This window comes from Rhineura floridana, chromosome 14 (genome assembly GCF_030035675.1).
Source record: "Rhineura floridana isolate rRhiFlo1 chromosome 14, rRhiFlo1.hap2, whole genome shotgun sequence".
Lineage (NCBI taxonomy): Eukaryota > Metazoa > Chordata > Lepidosauria > Squamata > Rhineuridae > Rhineura > Rhineura floridana.
In genome coordinates, this window is record NC_084493.1 from 19764593 (window position 1) to 19780352 (window position 15760).

The 15760-nt window shown below is 43.0% G+C and overlaps 1 protein-coding gene across 4 annotated transcripts in view; it reads left to right on the forward strand.

Annotated features, from left to right (window-relative positions):
- PCSK6 (proprotein convertase subtilisin/kexin type 6) overlaps positions 1–15760 on the forward strand; it is a 136168-nt gene that overhangs the window by 30598 nt on the left and 89810 nt on the right. For all 4 annotated transcript variants that reach the window (XR_009758923.1, XM_061594919.1, XM_061594918.1 and 1 more), the window contains one exon: positions 7632–7736. Coding sequence is in view for 3 of the 4 variants with exons in the window: in XM_061594917.1 (XP_061450901.1) it covers positions 7632–7736 (105 nt within the window). In the remaining variant the exon portion in view is untranslated. The remainder of the gene's footprint in view (positions 1–7631; positions 7737–15760) is intronic.

A 15760-nucleotide genomic window follows, 5' to 3' on the forward strand; every position in this document is an offset into this window, starting at 1 on the left:
TTTAATACATTTGGCCTTATATGCCAATTGAATCATTTCCCCCCATCCCTGTCTGTAACTTTATTATAATCAAAAGTGAGTGATAAACACACAAAACTGAGGATAGCAAAAGCAGGCGTAAACAGATGACTTGACAAAATATTGCTGACTGAAATGCATGGATTTTCTGAAGCATCATAAAATATCATGTTAAATTGGTGCAAGGCAGAAACAGGTTATACCAGTTGCAGGTTCAAGTGAGTGAAACAACAGCCTATCAAAACTTACAGCAATACTGTGGTATGGAAGTGATGCCATTAAACCTGCAGAGACATGTTGGGAAGGGTGAAGGCCACTGGGAATCTCCTGAAGTAGAGCAGCAAGTTTCAGTATTCAAAACTGAAGATGCTTGCAAGCAGGTGTGCCACTTAGAGTTGCAAGTTCTGCTGCAAAATTGGATTGTTCATTGTATGAATGACGTTACATCTAATTTGAGCTCTTGTAGGTGTTGTAGTCTCAGAATCTGAACATATGCTTGTAAGTTGGGTCTCTGATATCTACTGCCTCTAGGCACTTTATGATGCTGGTTATATTCTGCTTCTCTCATGCACTGCGCAGCGCTCTGCAGACTCTCAGTCCAGCTGGAATAGGGCATTGAGGATACAAAGTCTAAGAAATACACAGAAAGCAACTTTGCTCCTTCATAGCTAGGGATGTGAGAAGGCAACGATTTCTGTTCTGCTGTTTCCGTTATGCTGCAGTTTAGCTTCTGACAAAAACTACATTATTAATCTTGCTGTCTTCTATGGCAAAGTTTTGCATGATGTAATTACGTAATTGATTACATTTTCATTATGTTATTGCACACCATTCATTTCAGTGCAAAGGAAATGTAATGCAAATTGGAGAAAAATCCCATAATCAATTACGTATTGTTACATATTGTTTGTAGACTGAAAAACAACAACAAGAGGGAATACTGATCATGTTTGCTAGATTGATTTCCGTCCCATACATGGGATGTATAAGCGAACATTGGCAATGTCTGCTCCCATTTCTGTTTTCATGAGGATTATCCAACATCCCTATCGATGATCGCCTTAAGATCAACATTCCATCCTCTAGTTTAGCCTTCCAGCATTTGGAAAGCCACAGGTTCCCTATTGTTGCAGTAAAATGAGCATAACATGCTCTGCATGCAGAATGTCACTGGTTCTATTTTTGGTGTCTCCAGTAAAAAAGGGTCTTGGGTACTGCTGGACATTCTCTGCCTGGAGCTTTGGAAACTTGCTGCCACTTGAAATAGGTAGATGGCCTACTGCAGTGGTCCCCACTGTTTTTCCCCCATCGACCACTTAAAAATTGCTGATGGTCTTGGCAGAGCACTTCATGATATTTTTTCTGCCTGTTATAACAATTGTAATGTGCTCTCCTAGATGCTGTATGATTTTTAATTGTTGTTTTATTCCATCTTTTTATTTCTTATGTTGTATTTTATAGTATATTACAATTTGCATTCTATAGAATTCTCTGTAGAAATATCTAGGATTCAGATTGTAATACAATAAAATACAATGTAAGAAATAAAAGAAGCAATAAAAATACAGTTAAATCAATATGAATATGTAAAGTTTACATGCCATGGACCACCTGGATGAATTTTGTGGACCGCTGGTGGTCCACAGACCACAGTTTGGGAACCCCTGGCCTACTGATTTGATGTGGTATAAAGCAACTTCATAAATCCATCTGAAGTCACTGGCACATTTTGTTTTTCCTAACTCATTCTTTTTTTTTCTTTTTCTTTTTGGTTTTTACTACTCCTTATGCTCCATCCTGCAGGCTAAATATAGACGTTCCTTTCCTTATTTATAGTCTCCACTTTCCAGAGAGGTGAAGCCAAGTCTAAGCAAGAATCAGACTCATTTCTGACACTATATAATGATGGTTCTTGGCACATATGAATTGTCTTCTATCTCCACTGAAGTCTCTGAAATTTATGTGGTTTCTTAAAGGAAGAGCACCGTACTTTAAATGATCAGGTGCCTTCTGACAGCCATGTAACCAAAATAAAATAAAATTAAAAAATATCAGAGATGGATAAAGCTGGGGCAGACAATCTTTCTTGTGAAAGCAACATGGCTATCACTCTGATTGGTCTCGTTACCATTTTTAGAGTCAGAGAAAGGAATTGTGAAAAGATTAGAGCTGCAACATCTAGTAGATTAATCAGATCAATTGTTTTAAAAACAGTCTGCTTCAAGAAGGGCTGGTTTCTCTTTTACTGGAGGTATTTAAGCACCCACACCATACTTTTAAAGCACATGGCTTCCCCCAAATAATCTTGAGAATTCAAGCTCTGTGAGGGGAATAGAGGGTCTCTTAACAACTGTCATCACCCTTAACAAACTACAGTTCCCAGGATTCTTTGAGGGAAGCCATGTGCTTTAAATGTATGGTGTAGATGTAGGTGGCCATCTTCCAGGGATACTGTTGTTTGTACCCCACGTTTTAGACCCTACATAAGTTGGGAGACTGGACTAGGTGATCTCCAAAATCCCATCCAAGATCCCAACCAATTCTATGGTTCTATAGTCTATAAATAAATGAGATACCCCCCGCTCTCAGTTAAATAATAGGAAAAAGCACAGAAACAACATAGGCAGGAGACAAACTTTATTAGAGTGTATGGCATAAATTTCAATCTCAGTGTATTTCAAGCACTGTGCTCTTCATCAGGTGACTGGATAACGAAATGTGTAAGATCCCAATATAAACATCAGTAAAAATAATGTTTTTTTCCCCTGGGAAAGAGCAATTAATGCAATAAAACATTACTCATTTAAGGCTGTTTATTGTAACTATTATTATTATTAATTAAATTTCTTAGTCACCTAATGCTGCAACATTAAGTGGCATACAACGTTAAAACAATCCAATATAATATTTTTAAAACATTCTATCAAAACAAGCCTAAAATTCAGAACAGTCCCGCCTGCCCAGGATAAAAAGATAACGTTGAAATGATTAATTGTGCAACCCTACACATGTTTACTCAGAAAGCACTCCCAGCAATGTGTTCAGTGGGTCTTACTTGCATCCTAAAAAACATAAATTATAACCATGAATGGGATGAAGTAAGACCACAAAAAGGATTAGCCTGGTTCACATGTCACATTAAGCCAAACTATGCTTAGCATAGGAGTGGGGAACTTTTTTTCACCCCAAGGGTCACATTCTTTTCTAGGCAACCTTTGGGGGCCATATGTCAGTGGTGGGCAGGGCCAGAGGCAAAAGTGGGCGGAGCAATCAATGTGAATTGTAACTTTGTTCAGTAGACCAGCTTCTACACCCCACCCCACCCTACACTCTATCCAGACAAGCAAGCAGCATTATCAGAGTTCAAGGACACACTCCAGCCAGGGGAAAACACTCCAGGAGGATGTGAAGCAGGGCACTAGAGGGTCTGGCCTGGGGAGAGTCCTGAAGGCCAGATAGAGAGGCCTGGAGGGCGATATTTGCCCACCAGGTCTGAGGCTCCCCATCCCTGGCTTAATGGATCTGCATGAGAGGAGCTTGCAGCCACCTTGCTTCTCCTTGGTCCTTTTTGCTGCTATGCTAAGGTAAGCCAAGGTTTGACTTAGCATGTTGTCTGAACTGGGGCTTGTCTTGCCTAAGCCCCTTTCCTCACTAACCACGAGCTATAACCTTGCTCCTTTCCGGGAACCTTCACTCTTTAACTTAGTGTGACGTGCAAACCAAGCCAATATAAATGAAGACTTTAAATGCCTGAGCAAACAAGGTCTTAACCTGGCTCTGAAAAGACTGTGATGTTGACGCCAGTCCTCTAAAATGATGCCTGTTGCAACACACATGAAAATCTAAAAATAAGTATTAATTTTTTTTATTCTTCTCCTATAGTATTAGTTTATTTAATTCAATACAGATTTGTGCAGGTTTAATTGATTAATCATAGGAGTGTTAATGGATTAATCAACTAAGGCTTCTTTAATTGAGTGTTAGCTCTAGATAGGATGGCTCATGACAACTTGATTTGTTTAAAAAAGAAAATACTGTGTTTGGCTTGATTCTGACCTATACCTGTGTTTTTCTCCCCACTGAGTTAAATTTGTGATTTACAGTGCAAGCTTAACCATTTGCATTCAGAAATAGGTCTTACTGAATTCAATGGGCTTTATTCCCGTTAGGTAAATGGGATTAGGTTTACAGCTTGATTCTCTTAAACCAGGACTGGGGAACCTTTGGCCCTCCAGATGCATCAACCCTAACCATTGGTCATGCTGACTGGGGCTAATGAGAATTGGAGTCCAAGAACATCTTGAGGGCCAAAGGTTCCCCAGCCCTTAGTTAAACCATGGAATGATTGGAGGGAAATTGGAAACTGTGAAGACTGGTACTCTGATATCAATGGGGCACTGCAACTTGGACAGTTCCTTGAAAGTTTAGACTAAAACCCAGATTCACTGTCTCCACTGGCAAGTAACATATTTGCAGTTGCCAGTATTTGAAGACCTTGAGCATCCTTTCTACAGTGGCTGCTCTTCATGGCACATTTTGTCACAATAAGTGCAGCAGATGCTGCTACCGTTGCAAAGTCTCACAGCTCTTAGTCTGTTTTATGTCTGTGTACCTGTGGAGGGCAGATGGTTTCCTGAGGATTTTGTTTCCAAGTTCTCATCACCTATCTAATTCTGGAGGCTGTTTTGCAGGGCCGGTTTTAAAGGGCGGTGAGGTGGGGCACTGACCCGATGGCCCCTGGAGCTACAGGGGGCCCCTCAGCTGCCCCTCCGCTCCCCTGCTGTGATCTGTGGACCCCCCACGCCCCCCACCTACCTGTCTGCTGTCTTTTACCATTGCCCTTAATGAAGATGGTGGCCACGGTTTCCCTAAGGTATTGAAGCCCCTGCCGCCATCTTAGTTGATGGCAGATATGCGTGCATTCCTGGAGCCGGCCCTGATCCTATGTGTTCTTCCCGAACTCGAGGAACTCAGGCACGGCTGTAGCTTTTTCTTTTATTGAAGTAAGTTTCAGTTCAGTGTGTTTCATGAATCTACCTACTTACTTAGCATCCCTCTCTAACTAACTAGGCACAACTTGGCGGCATAAAGGCTTTGACTCAGCAACTAACCCTCCCCCTTCACCCAGCTTAAGTAGGCCTGGGTGCCTCCCCCCGGTTCCCGCTTGCATGTACCCTGAGTCATGGTTGGAGGCGGGCACATAATAGCAAACTCCTCCTGAGCTGGGTTTGTTGAATCTCCCACTGCATCTGCCTCCTGGACCTGGGTGAAGGTGGGGTCTTGGCGTCAGTCCTGTCCTCTCCCTCTATGGGGGGAGAGCTGTCTAGTGGTGGCAGCAGTGGCAGACAAGTAAGGGGATGGTCCAAGGGTCCCTCTTGGGGGGTGTCTGGGATGGCTGGAAATGGCCTGTCAGCGCCTGGAGTGGGGCCTGCTTTGATGCCCCACTCCTCGCTGGGTCCTTCCCTGGCCAGGAGTCCCAGTCCAAGTCTTCCTTCCCTCCTCCTGTGCATCAGTCCACACCCAGCTAGCATGGCTCATGACATCATCCCCCCTCCATCCCCCCTCCTGCTGAATCTGCCTCCTGGACCTGGGCAAAGGCAGGGTCTCAGTGTCAGTCCCGTCCTCTTCGTCTATGGGAGGAGAGCTGGCTGCTGGTGAAATAGGAGTAAGGGGCCGGTCCGGTCCCTCTTGGGGGGTGTCTGGGATGGCTGGAGATGACCTGTCAATGCCCGGAGTGGGGGCTGCTTCCCTGGCTGGGACATCCCAGTCCAAGTCTACCCCCCTTCCTGTGCATCGGTTGACCCCTGGCTAGCATGGCTCACGACACTATGAGCCAATCAGCATGAAAGGAGAGTGTGTTAGCCATTGAGAAGAATCTTCTAACATGGCTCCTTGTCCTTTTCTGTTGATTGAAGCCAATCAAAGCGAAAGGAGGTGAGTCAGCCACTAAGAAGACTCTTCTCAGTAGCTAACACATTACTCTTTCATGCTTATTGGCTCCTAGGGACATCTGTTGTTTTGGAAGAAGGTGCATGTGGGAACGACTGAAAAGTATGGAGATGACGACAGAGAGCAACCGTGTGAGGGGGAGTGGCATGACTATCATGAAGGGACTCTGCACTTCTGAATTTGTCACTATACTACTGGAAACAAGTCAACTTCAAACCATAGTTTGTGAAGCTAACTTGTTTTAGCAAACTATAGTTAAGAATAACCACAGTTCGTAGTTTGCATGCAATACTAAATTGTAGTTTACTGGAATCAAAAGCTGTGCCAGAAAGGGGGGGGAGGAGCATGTGAATCCAAGGGAAAGGACTAGGTTTGTTCCTGTCATGATAAGTGAGAGTTTTGTGAAGTGTCCTGGCTAGGGCTGATGGGAGCTTTAGTTCAAAACATCTGGAGAGTTATCGAAGGTTGAACTACTAGAAAATTGAGTTGTTGAAATTGATTGGTAGGAGGTTCCAGACTGAGAATAGTTCTGATCTATCTCGTTAACCATGATGCTAAAATAGAACCTCCATGTTCGGAAGCAGTATCCTACTAATAGTTAACTCATTCTTTGAGTGCTGATCCTTATGTAGCCAAAATGACACCATCTATACAGAAGAGGAGAGGTATTGGGAGGCTCAGAGAAACCTCGTTCTTTGATGAAGTATGGAAAACCTTAAGGCTGGGAGAGCCAACGTGGTGCCTTCCAGACGTTGTTGGACTCCCAATCCCATCAGCCCCAGCTAGCATGGCTGATGATGAAGGATGATGTAGTCCATCAATGACCTCAATACCCAGTTTTTGGGGGGCACATGCGACTTGCAAGGGCTGTCTTCATCTTGCTCTGCTTGTGAGCTTCTTAGTGACATCTGGTTGGCTACTGGCAGGAGACAAAGCTGGATTAGATAGACCCTCAGTCTGATTCTGCATAGGCCATTTTTAACCCTTTCTGGTTTAGTATCCAAATGTCCAAGAGGCTTAGCTGTATGAAACAAGTATATTTGGTTGCCTTTTGAAACTTTCCTGCCTAAATTTATTTTATTATTTATTTAATTAATTAAATTTGTTAGCCGTTTTTCTGCACAAATATGTGCACTCAAAGTGACATACAGTTAATAAAAAATTAAAAAAGTAAAAGGTTAAAAAAAAGTTAAAAACAAAACAGGACATAAGGCAGTGGTGAAGGCCGCACAACAGAAGCCCTCAAAAAGCCTTCCAAAGTTAAGAACCAAATGCCTGACAGAAGATAAATGCTTTTGTCTGGTGCCTAAAGATAGATAATGATGGCACCAGGTGTACTTCCCTGGGGAGAGTATTCCACAACCAGGGGGCCGCCACTGAGAAGGCCCATTCTTGTGTTGCCACTCTCTGCACCTCCTTCGGAGGGGACTCACAAAGAAGGACCTCTGATGCCGAGCGCAGGGTCTGGGTTGGTACATATAGGGAGAGGTGATCCTTGAGATATTGGGGTCCTGAGCCATATCAGGCTTTATAGGTCAAAAGCAGCACTTTGAATTGAACTGGATATCTTCCTGTTCTAGTGAGCTGTGACAGAACAAGCAACTGTTCCTTACACGCATAGTTGCCTTCTGTCCTGACACTTTTCTGGGATTTGTTTGTTACAGATTGGGAGCCTGGAAGACTATTACCACTTTCATCACAGCAAGACGATTAAAAGGTCAACGTTCAGCAGCAGGGGCCCGCACAACTTCCTCAGAATGGATCCAAAGGTATTTACAGACATGACTGATGTCATGCCTCTCTTGCAAACTTGGCTGCAGGCTTGGCTTCCTTGCGGGCTGAAATGCGGTGAAGTTGCCAAAAGGCAGAGAGAACTTGTGAAAGGCCAAAGTATGCTTTGCGGGTGAAAATCGCCATTTTTGTTTGAGCAGCAATTACGGTGCATCCTGAAAACCAAGAAGATTAAATATATGATTCCCAAAATTTCATAGTTAAGGCTGTGCAAAGTAATGATGGGATTTCCCCAAAATATATCTGCTAAGAAGTCGCTTAAGCAAGTTCCACTTGACAGAGGCACCATTTGGCCAGCCCTAATTGGGTGCACCAATGTTTTATTTTATTTTTTATTTTATTTAATTACATTTCTAGACCGCCCTATAGCAGAAAGCTCTCAGGGCGGTGTACAACAAATAAAATCACAATTAAAATATGAGCAAATGTGAAAAATATAATACAATTATAAAAACATTAAACATGATAAAAATCCGAAATAGAATTGCCATTGAGTTTATAAATTAAAATCCATATTAGGTTTAAAATTAAATTTAAAATGTTTAAAAAGCCTGGGCGAAAAGGTAGGTTTTTACCTGGCGCCGAAAAGATAACAAAGAAGGCGCCAGGCGTATCTCGTCTGGGAGGGCATTCCATAGTTCGGGGGCCACCACCGAGAAGGCCCTAGATCTAGTTGTTGATCTCCGGGCCTCTTTATGAGTTGGGACCCGGAGAAGGGCCTTCAACGTCGAGCGTAGTGAACGGGTAGGTACATAGCGAGAGAGGCGCTCCACCAGGTATTGCGGTCCGATGCCGTTTAGGGCTTTATAGGTAAGAACCAACACTTTGAATCAATGTTGTTGGACTCCAACTCTTATCAGTCCTCCCAGCCAGCATGGCCATTGGTCAGGGGTGATGGGAGTTGTAGTCCAACAACATCTGGAAGTCACTACATTGGCTATCCCTTCAATATGCCTATCCGCAAACTATACTCTGCAGAAGTCCTTGCAAACAAAAGGCCTTTCACTCTGCATATGGTTAACCCATCACAATGGCAGATGTTTAGCTAGAATATAAGAATTGGGATAAGAGTGACCAGCACTGGATTTAACTACTTTCCCCCTAGGTTTTGCAACAACTACCACAAACAAGGCAACTTTATGTGCTCATAACTGGACTGGTATTTTGTAAAATGTTTTTGTATTTCCTTCAATTCGCGGTACTGTGAGTGGCCTTGTGCCGACATTCCTCTCTGCAAAAGATATTTTAGGGTGGTGGAAGTAAAGCTTCACTCTGAGTTAGACGTTGCCTCAAAAAAACATTTTAATGGACAGTTACAGTTTGTGAGAGTGTACAGACAGCGAGTTTACCTTGAAACACAGTTGTATAGAATTCATTCCATTGTAGCAGGCTGGTTTTGTTGATACTAAATTCTACCCAAGGTGCTCCCCCAACTTCTCTACGGGATCCAAATTTGCAGTGGAGGTAATCACTCACTGTTGGAGAGGGTACAATCCGTTCTAGGCACCCCAAGTTGTGTCCCCAATGTGACTTTACGCTTGGAACTAGGTGCTCTTCTGATTGAGACCCGCGTTTGGATGTTAAAATTCAGCTATTGGCTGAAGTTACTATTTCAACCCTTAGGAGTGGCCCCACTAACTTTGGAGGATACCTTTCAATCTCAGTGGAAGCGAGAAATGATCAATAAACTTGGAACTCTTGGTTTCTCACTTCCTGCGATTGGGGCCTTAGGCTATATGACCGCCAAAACAACAATTATCCAATGCCTCAAAGATATTGAATTTCAGAACAACCTGAGCCTGGTTGCAGTTCATTCGCACTGTCTTATTAATGTTAAACCTTGTATCCCTGTTACTTACATTTCACGTTTACCTACCCCGAAACTTAGGAGAGCTTTTACCCTAGCACAATTCAATACTTTGCCCTCGGCACTATTGGAGGGTAGATATAAGGGTGTTGCATATCGTGACCGGATTTGCCCTTGTGGAGTAGAGGTGGTGGAGACTGTGAACCATGTGTTGCTCTACTGTCCTTTTTATTCCGAGCTCCTCCTCAAGCTCATTTCCCCACTTCTGTCCAATTGTTCTTCGTGCTCAGAGGTTACAATTTTGCAATACTTACTGGCAGACTCAGATTCCCGGACCACTGCCAAGGTTGCCTCATTCTGCGTAGCTGCTATGGCTCGCAGGAGGGATTTAATGCATTGTGCACTAGATTAAGGTACCAGCTAGCTCAGTATGTGGACTTAGTTAACAATGTCCCTGTATTGTGATGATAATGTATTGGATTCTGTGTTCTCTGATACCCAGAGGTCTTTCATTTCGTTTTTTCATTTCATTTTATTAAATTTATATACCGCCCATAGCCGAAGCTCCCTGGGCGGTTCACAACAATCAACATAAAATACAATAAAATACAATGAAACACATATTTAAAACAATTTTTAAAAGCTTAAAATTTAAATTTAAAAACATAAACATTTTTATCTTGTAACTATAATTGCTGGTCTTGGACCGTAATAAAGATTTTACTTACTTACTTACTAAATTCTACCAGCAACTGGCTTGATGCTGACCTTTGACTTGAGAGGGAAGGCAAGAAGTGTGAACATAGAATTGATTATAGGATCTTGGTTATTTAGGTTTCATGGCTTCTGAATGATTGCTATAACAGCTTTTCCCCTGGCCTTAGTTGGTGCTATTGATGAAATCCTTATGACATTTTTTCCATAAAGGCATTATTTATTTATTTATTTTATTTTATTCCATTTTATTCATATCCTGCCCTTTCTCCCAGTAGGAGCCCGGTAGGATGGATGTAGACTATCTCTAAACCATGGCTAAAAGAATCAAAATGGGCAGTGGGATCATCTGTTCTCTTTCCAGCCCCCTCAGTCCCTCTCCTCTAGAGTGAATTTTTCTCCCATCCCCTTCAAGCTTTAAACACAGCTAAGGATTATGTTGACAATGATGGTAACCAAGGTAACACTAACCAGGGTTTGCTTTTAACCAGGACAGCTTCAGACACTGGGTAAGAGTGAACCCAGATTAGCATTAACCATAGCTAAGGTCAAAGTGGTGTTTTTCACATTCGAGAGGGAGGTGTACAAAGTTATTCATTTTAAACTGTGATTAAGGACATGCCACAATATGATCATATCCACACCATATATTTAAAGCACATTTAAAGCACGTGGCTTCCCCTGAAGAAACTGGGAACTATAGTTTGTTCAGGGTGCTGGGATTTATAGCTCTGTGAAGGGTAAAACTACAGTTCCCTTGATTCTTTGGGAGAAACCATGCGCTGAAGAAGTATGGTGTGGATGTGGCCATCTCTACCATCCCCTGAGATCTAGAGAGCAGGAAAGGTGATGTTTCTTGATTGAGAAAGTTGTCCTTTAGGCATATTTTGGATTGCGTGATGGGCATTAACTCATACAGCCCATTTGTGGGAGTCTCTTTGCCCAGAAAGTAAGAGCCATCTCATGCATGATGGGAGACGCTTATGCAACTTTTATATATTACACATTTTATTTATTCTTCCACTTGTAACCTACCTTTCTTCAAATGGCATACATGGGTCTCCCCCTCCCCATTTCTTCTTCCCAGTACCCTGTGATATAGGTTAGGCTGAGAAACAGTGATTGGCCCAAGGTCACCCAGTGAGCTTCATTACTTGAGTGGGGATTTGAACCCTGGCCTTCCAGGCCCTAGTCCAGCACTTTAACCACTGCACCACAATGGCTTCTTTTGTGAAGCTTCGAGCAGGCTGAGTCCTGGTTAACTTCTATCATGTATTTTGGGAAGTTGTTTGTTCACTATGCATTTGGACACCTCTTAAGATACTATAACCAAATTTTGCATGATAGTTCCTGTGATGAAGGGGCAGGTTTTCCTCTATGCTCGGATACAGGTGGATGCCATTTTGAATCAAGATGGTGGACAGAAGCTTTGAAAATTTCACTGATGTTTGGGTTTCTTAGAATTCCCAAGAAACGCTGAGTACAAGGCTGATTGTCTACAATACAGTAGAGAATGATGCCCTCAAGACCATTTTCATGTTGCTAAATGTGGCTTCCGTACTTGTGCACATACAGCAAACCAGCCTACCTTGTGTCTTCTTATTTAAATATTTGAACTTACTTACTCACTGTCCAATAACTTGTCTTCATTAATGAGGGGAGGGAAAAACCAGTCAGCAGCTCTAGAGATGTTTTCCTAACATTATAAAGGTAATATGTTTCACACATTAAAAAAAAAAACTTCTCATTAGTGAAGACAAGTTATATGGAAAGAGACAAACTGCTATGCATGTGGAAAAAGGCACTTGATCTACCAGTTATGTTGGCAAAATATCACCCAGTTCAGGGAACCTCTGAAACAGGATGCAAATTTCTATAAAAGCAAAAAAAAAAACCCTCTCAGTTTCAAAAACATCAAGCTACTTAGCTGACTGCGAGTTTCAATTGAACTGTGTGAATCAAGTTCTAATGGTAGGACATGTCATCTAGATTTTATTATTATTATTATTATTATTATTATTATTATATATCCTGCCCTTCCTCCTGAACAGTCTCCTTCATCCATCAAACGCCTGAGTAAACAGGAATGTTTTCAAATTCCTCTTAAAAGTCAATAATGTTGGAGACAGACACACCTTACTGGGGAAGGGGATTCCACAAACAGGGAGCCACCACTGAAAAGGCCCTGTCATGGGTCAATGCCAGCTGGGCAGCTGCCAGTGGCAACACCACCAGGGCCTCACCTGCTGATTGTAGGGTCTGAGATAGTTGATTCTAGGGAAGGGGCTATTTTAGGTGCTTGGGTCCCATGGTACTACTAACATATTGAATTGGGCTCAGTAGCTCATTGGTAGCCAGTACAGGGCTTTCAATGCCGTTGACACATTGACCCATTGGGCTGCTCCATTTATCAGTCTAGCAGCTGTTTTCTGCACTAGCGGCAGCCTTTGGACTGCTTTCAAGGGCCAAAGCTGTCACAATATTGCATGTAGTCACAAAAAACAACAACCAAACGCAGTTGGAGACAAAGGAACATAGGAAGCTGCCATATACTGAATCAGTCCATTGGCAAGATTGGCAGTTTCTGTTTCCGTTTCTGTTTTCATCAGAATTCTCTGACGTTCCTATTTATGAGTTCCCTTCTCGCAACAATATAAGAACATGAACTGACCTACTTACGCTGTATGAACAAGTCCTTTTCAGAACATGGGATGGTCCTTACCTGAGCCAGTTTAATGGAATCACATGGCCTTGGTGGTGGAAATAATTATCTGAGCATGTTTGTTCTGCCTCTTTTCTATGTTAAGTGATCTGAGAGCATGTACAGGCGTGGTGCCCTCTGTTATTCTCCCCGAGGAGAGATTGGGGTCAGGCCTTGGGATCTGTACACTGCTTCTCCTTTACATCTCACTGCCAGGAAAAGTAAACACCTGCTTGGACAGTCTATCTGCACTAGACATTTAAAGCCGTATCATACAACTGCACTCAACAATGGCTTCTCTCAAAGAATTCTGAGAACTGTAGTTTGTAAAGGGTGATGACTGAGAATTGTTAGGAGTCCCGTTCCCCTGACAGAGCTACAATTCCCAGAGTTCTGTGGGAAGAGGAATTGACTGTTACACCACACTGAGAAATGTTGCTTTGTGAGGGGAACAAGAGTCTCCTCTCCTAAACACCTCTTAGCACCCTTCACAAAATACCCCTCCCAGGATTCTTTGGGGGAAGCCATGACTCGTTAAATTGGAATAATAGTGAAATAAATGTATAGTGGCCTCAGTCTCCTAATTCCCTCACAGATCTAAAATTCTCATAGCGGTTTAAAAACCAGTCATCTCTTCCCAGGGAACTCTGGGTATCATTGAGAATAGGATGTCTCCTTACACCTCTCCGCACCCTGCACAAACTACAGTTCCCAGGATTCTTTGAGGGAAGCCATGGCTGTTTAAAGTGGTGTGATAGTGCTTTAGATGTATAATGCAGATGGGGCCTGGGAGTCATTTGAATGCAGGATGCGATGAACTGGGAAGAGAGGGAGAGTGACTGAGAGCAGGGCTGGAGAGAACAGAAGCCTGGGGTCCTGCTTGTCAGTCTTTCTTTCCCTAATCCCCCTCCTGAGAATTGGGGGAAGAAAACAGTGCCCAAACAGCTAGCTTTTTTCATTTAACTCTTTATAGACCACATTTCCCTAAAAATACAGCATGCAAAATTACGACAATAAAAAGGTAAATAAAAATGTAAACAAATACTGGTCAATAAGAAGACACTCCATTGCAAAGGCCTTTCTGAAAAACACTATTTTTGAGAGACAATTTTTAGAAGACAGGTGTGGTTCTTGCTGAACCTTTACTGGCAGAGAGTTCCACAGGGCCTGCGCACTAAAGGCTTGGTCCCTCATAAAGGCCAACTGAACCTCAGGGGTGTGGGGAACCATAGGAAGTGCTCAGTCAGAGGATCTCAATGACTGAAGCAGAACATAAGGAATCAGATGGTCCTTAAGGTACTTTGGGCCCACGTTGTTTAGGACTGTGTGAATTAACAGACAAATCTTGAACCTGGCTTTGTAGCAAATTGGCAAGCAGTGCAGCTCTCTCTCTCAGCAGAGGAGTAGCATGTTGCCAGTAGCTTGCTCCTGTGAGCAGTCTGATCAATGCATTCTGCACTAGCTGCAGCTTCTGGACCAAATACAAGGGTCTTCTTCTTGGCGATCACTCATGACCATGTAAGTTTGTCTTCCAAAATAAAGTCTTTAACAATGGCTCCGTCTGAATCTGTATCCACCGCCGATGTGCCAGTCCATGACTAGGGGCTTCTGGATTTCACAGTCCTGCTTTGTCGCCGATCGCCACAGGACTTTTGTTATGGAAGATGCCTGTGCGTGAATTTGTTTTATGTGGGGAGATTGGCGCACAACGATCAGCACACAATCTTGACAGAAAAAGGCTTTGATCCAATGGCATGGGTACCACAATGATTGGAAGTCCTTTATCTGCTGCAGCCTTTATCCGCCTTCAGAGCCATTGTAACATGCACATTGTTAGCCTCTACCTGTTCTGCTATTGAGGACATTCTTGGATTGTTCTTTGTCTGGTTCCTCTCCCTTGACCTTACCGCCATGGGCGACCCTGCTGGGAGTACATGACTCGTGACGACATCACTCACAGGGTTCACTGGAACACGCAAGCCCACTCAGCACTACAAGGTGACGATCCAGCGAGGTAGCCCCATGTAAAGCGTGTTACAGTAATCAAGTATGTCCCTCGTTTTTTACATGCAGGGAATTACAAATAAGCATCAAATCCGGTTATCGTTCTACATGCAAGTCTGATGAATCTTCTGTGTAGGAGAATTGTAACATATAAAAAGCATCCCAAAGGATACTTTTTGTTAGCACTACATTGTGAATGAGGATATCTTGTTTTTAAAGGCTCGGCTGAAGTTTTAGTTAAGGTTCCAGATTGAATTGGCTTGGCATTTACGCCCTCTTTCCTCAAGTGAATTGAATCACTTTGCTGGTTCCTACGTGTCTCAGCCTGTGTGTTGTAATCTTTAGGCGGCGTTGGAAATAGCCCAATAATCAGCATGCTAATTAGGAAGATGCAATTAACCATGCAAGCTTTAGTTCTCTTCTGGGTGGCCGTTGCTGTAGATGCGTCAGGATGTTGCAGGCAATAACTGCATAAGTGAGATGGAGAGGAACAGCCTCTGCCCCATGAGATGCATTCATGGAAGTTGTCTAAAAGCAGTGGGATTTCATGCACATGCTCCTTGCTGGCTTTGTTTTTCTTCTTGACACTGTAGGATTATGGGTGGAGACTTGCCGCCCCCCCAATTGCTCATAAGACTATGGAACTGCAGAACACTTTCTCTCATATCGATCTGTCCCTGCTTTAAGGTCAGCAGATGAGGCCCTTCCTGGTGATCCCTATGCAGGATGAGTTACATGGTGTGAGGGCCTGGGAAAGGGCTTTTTCAATCCTTGCA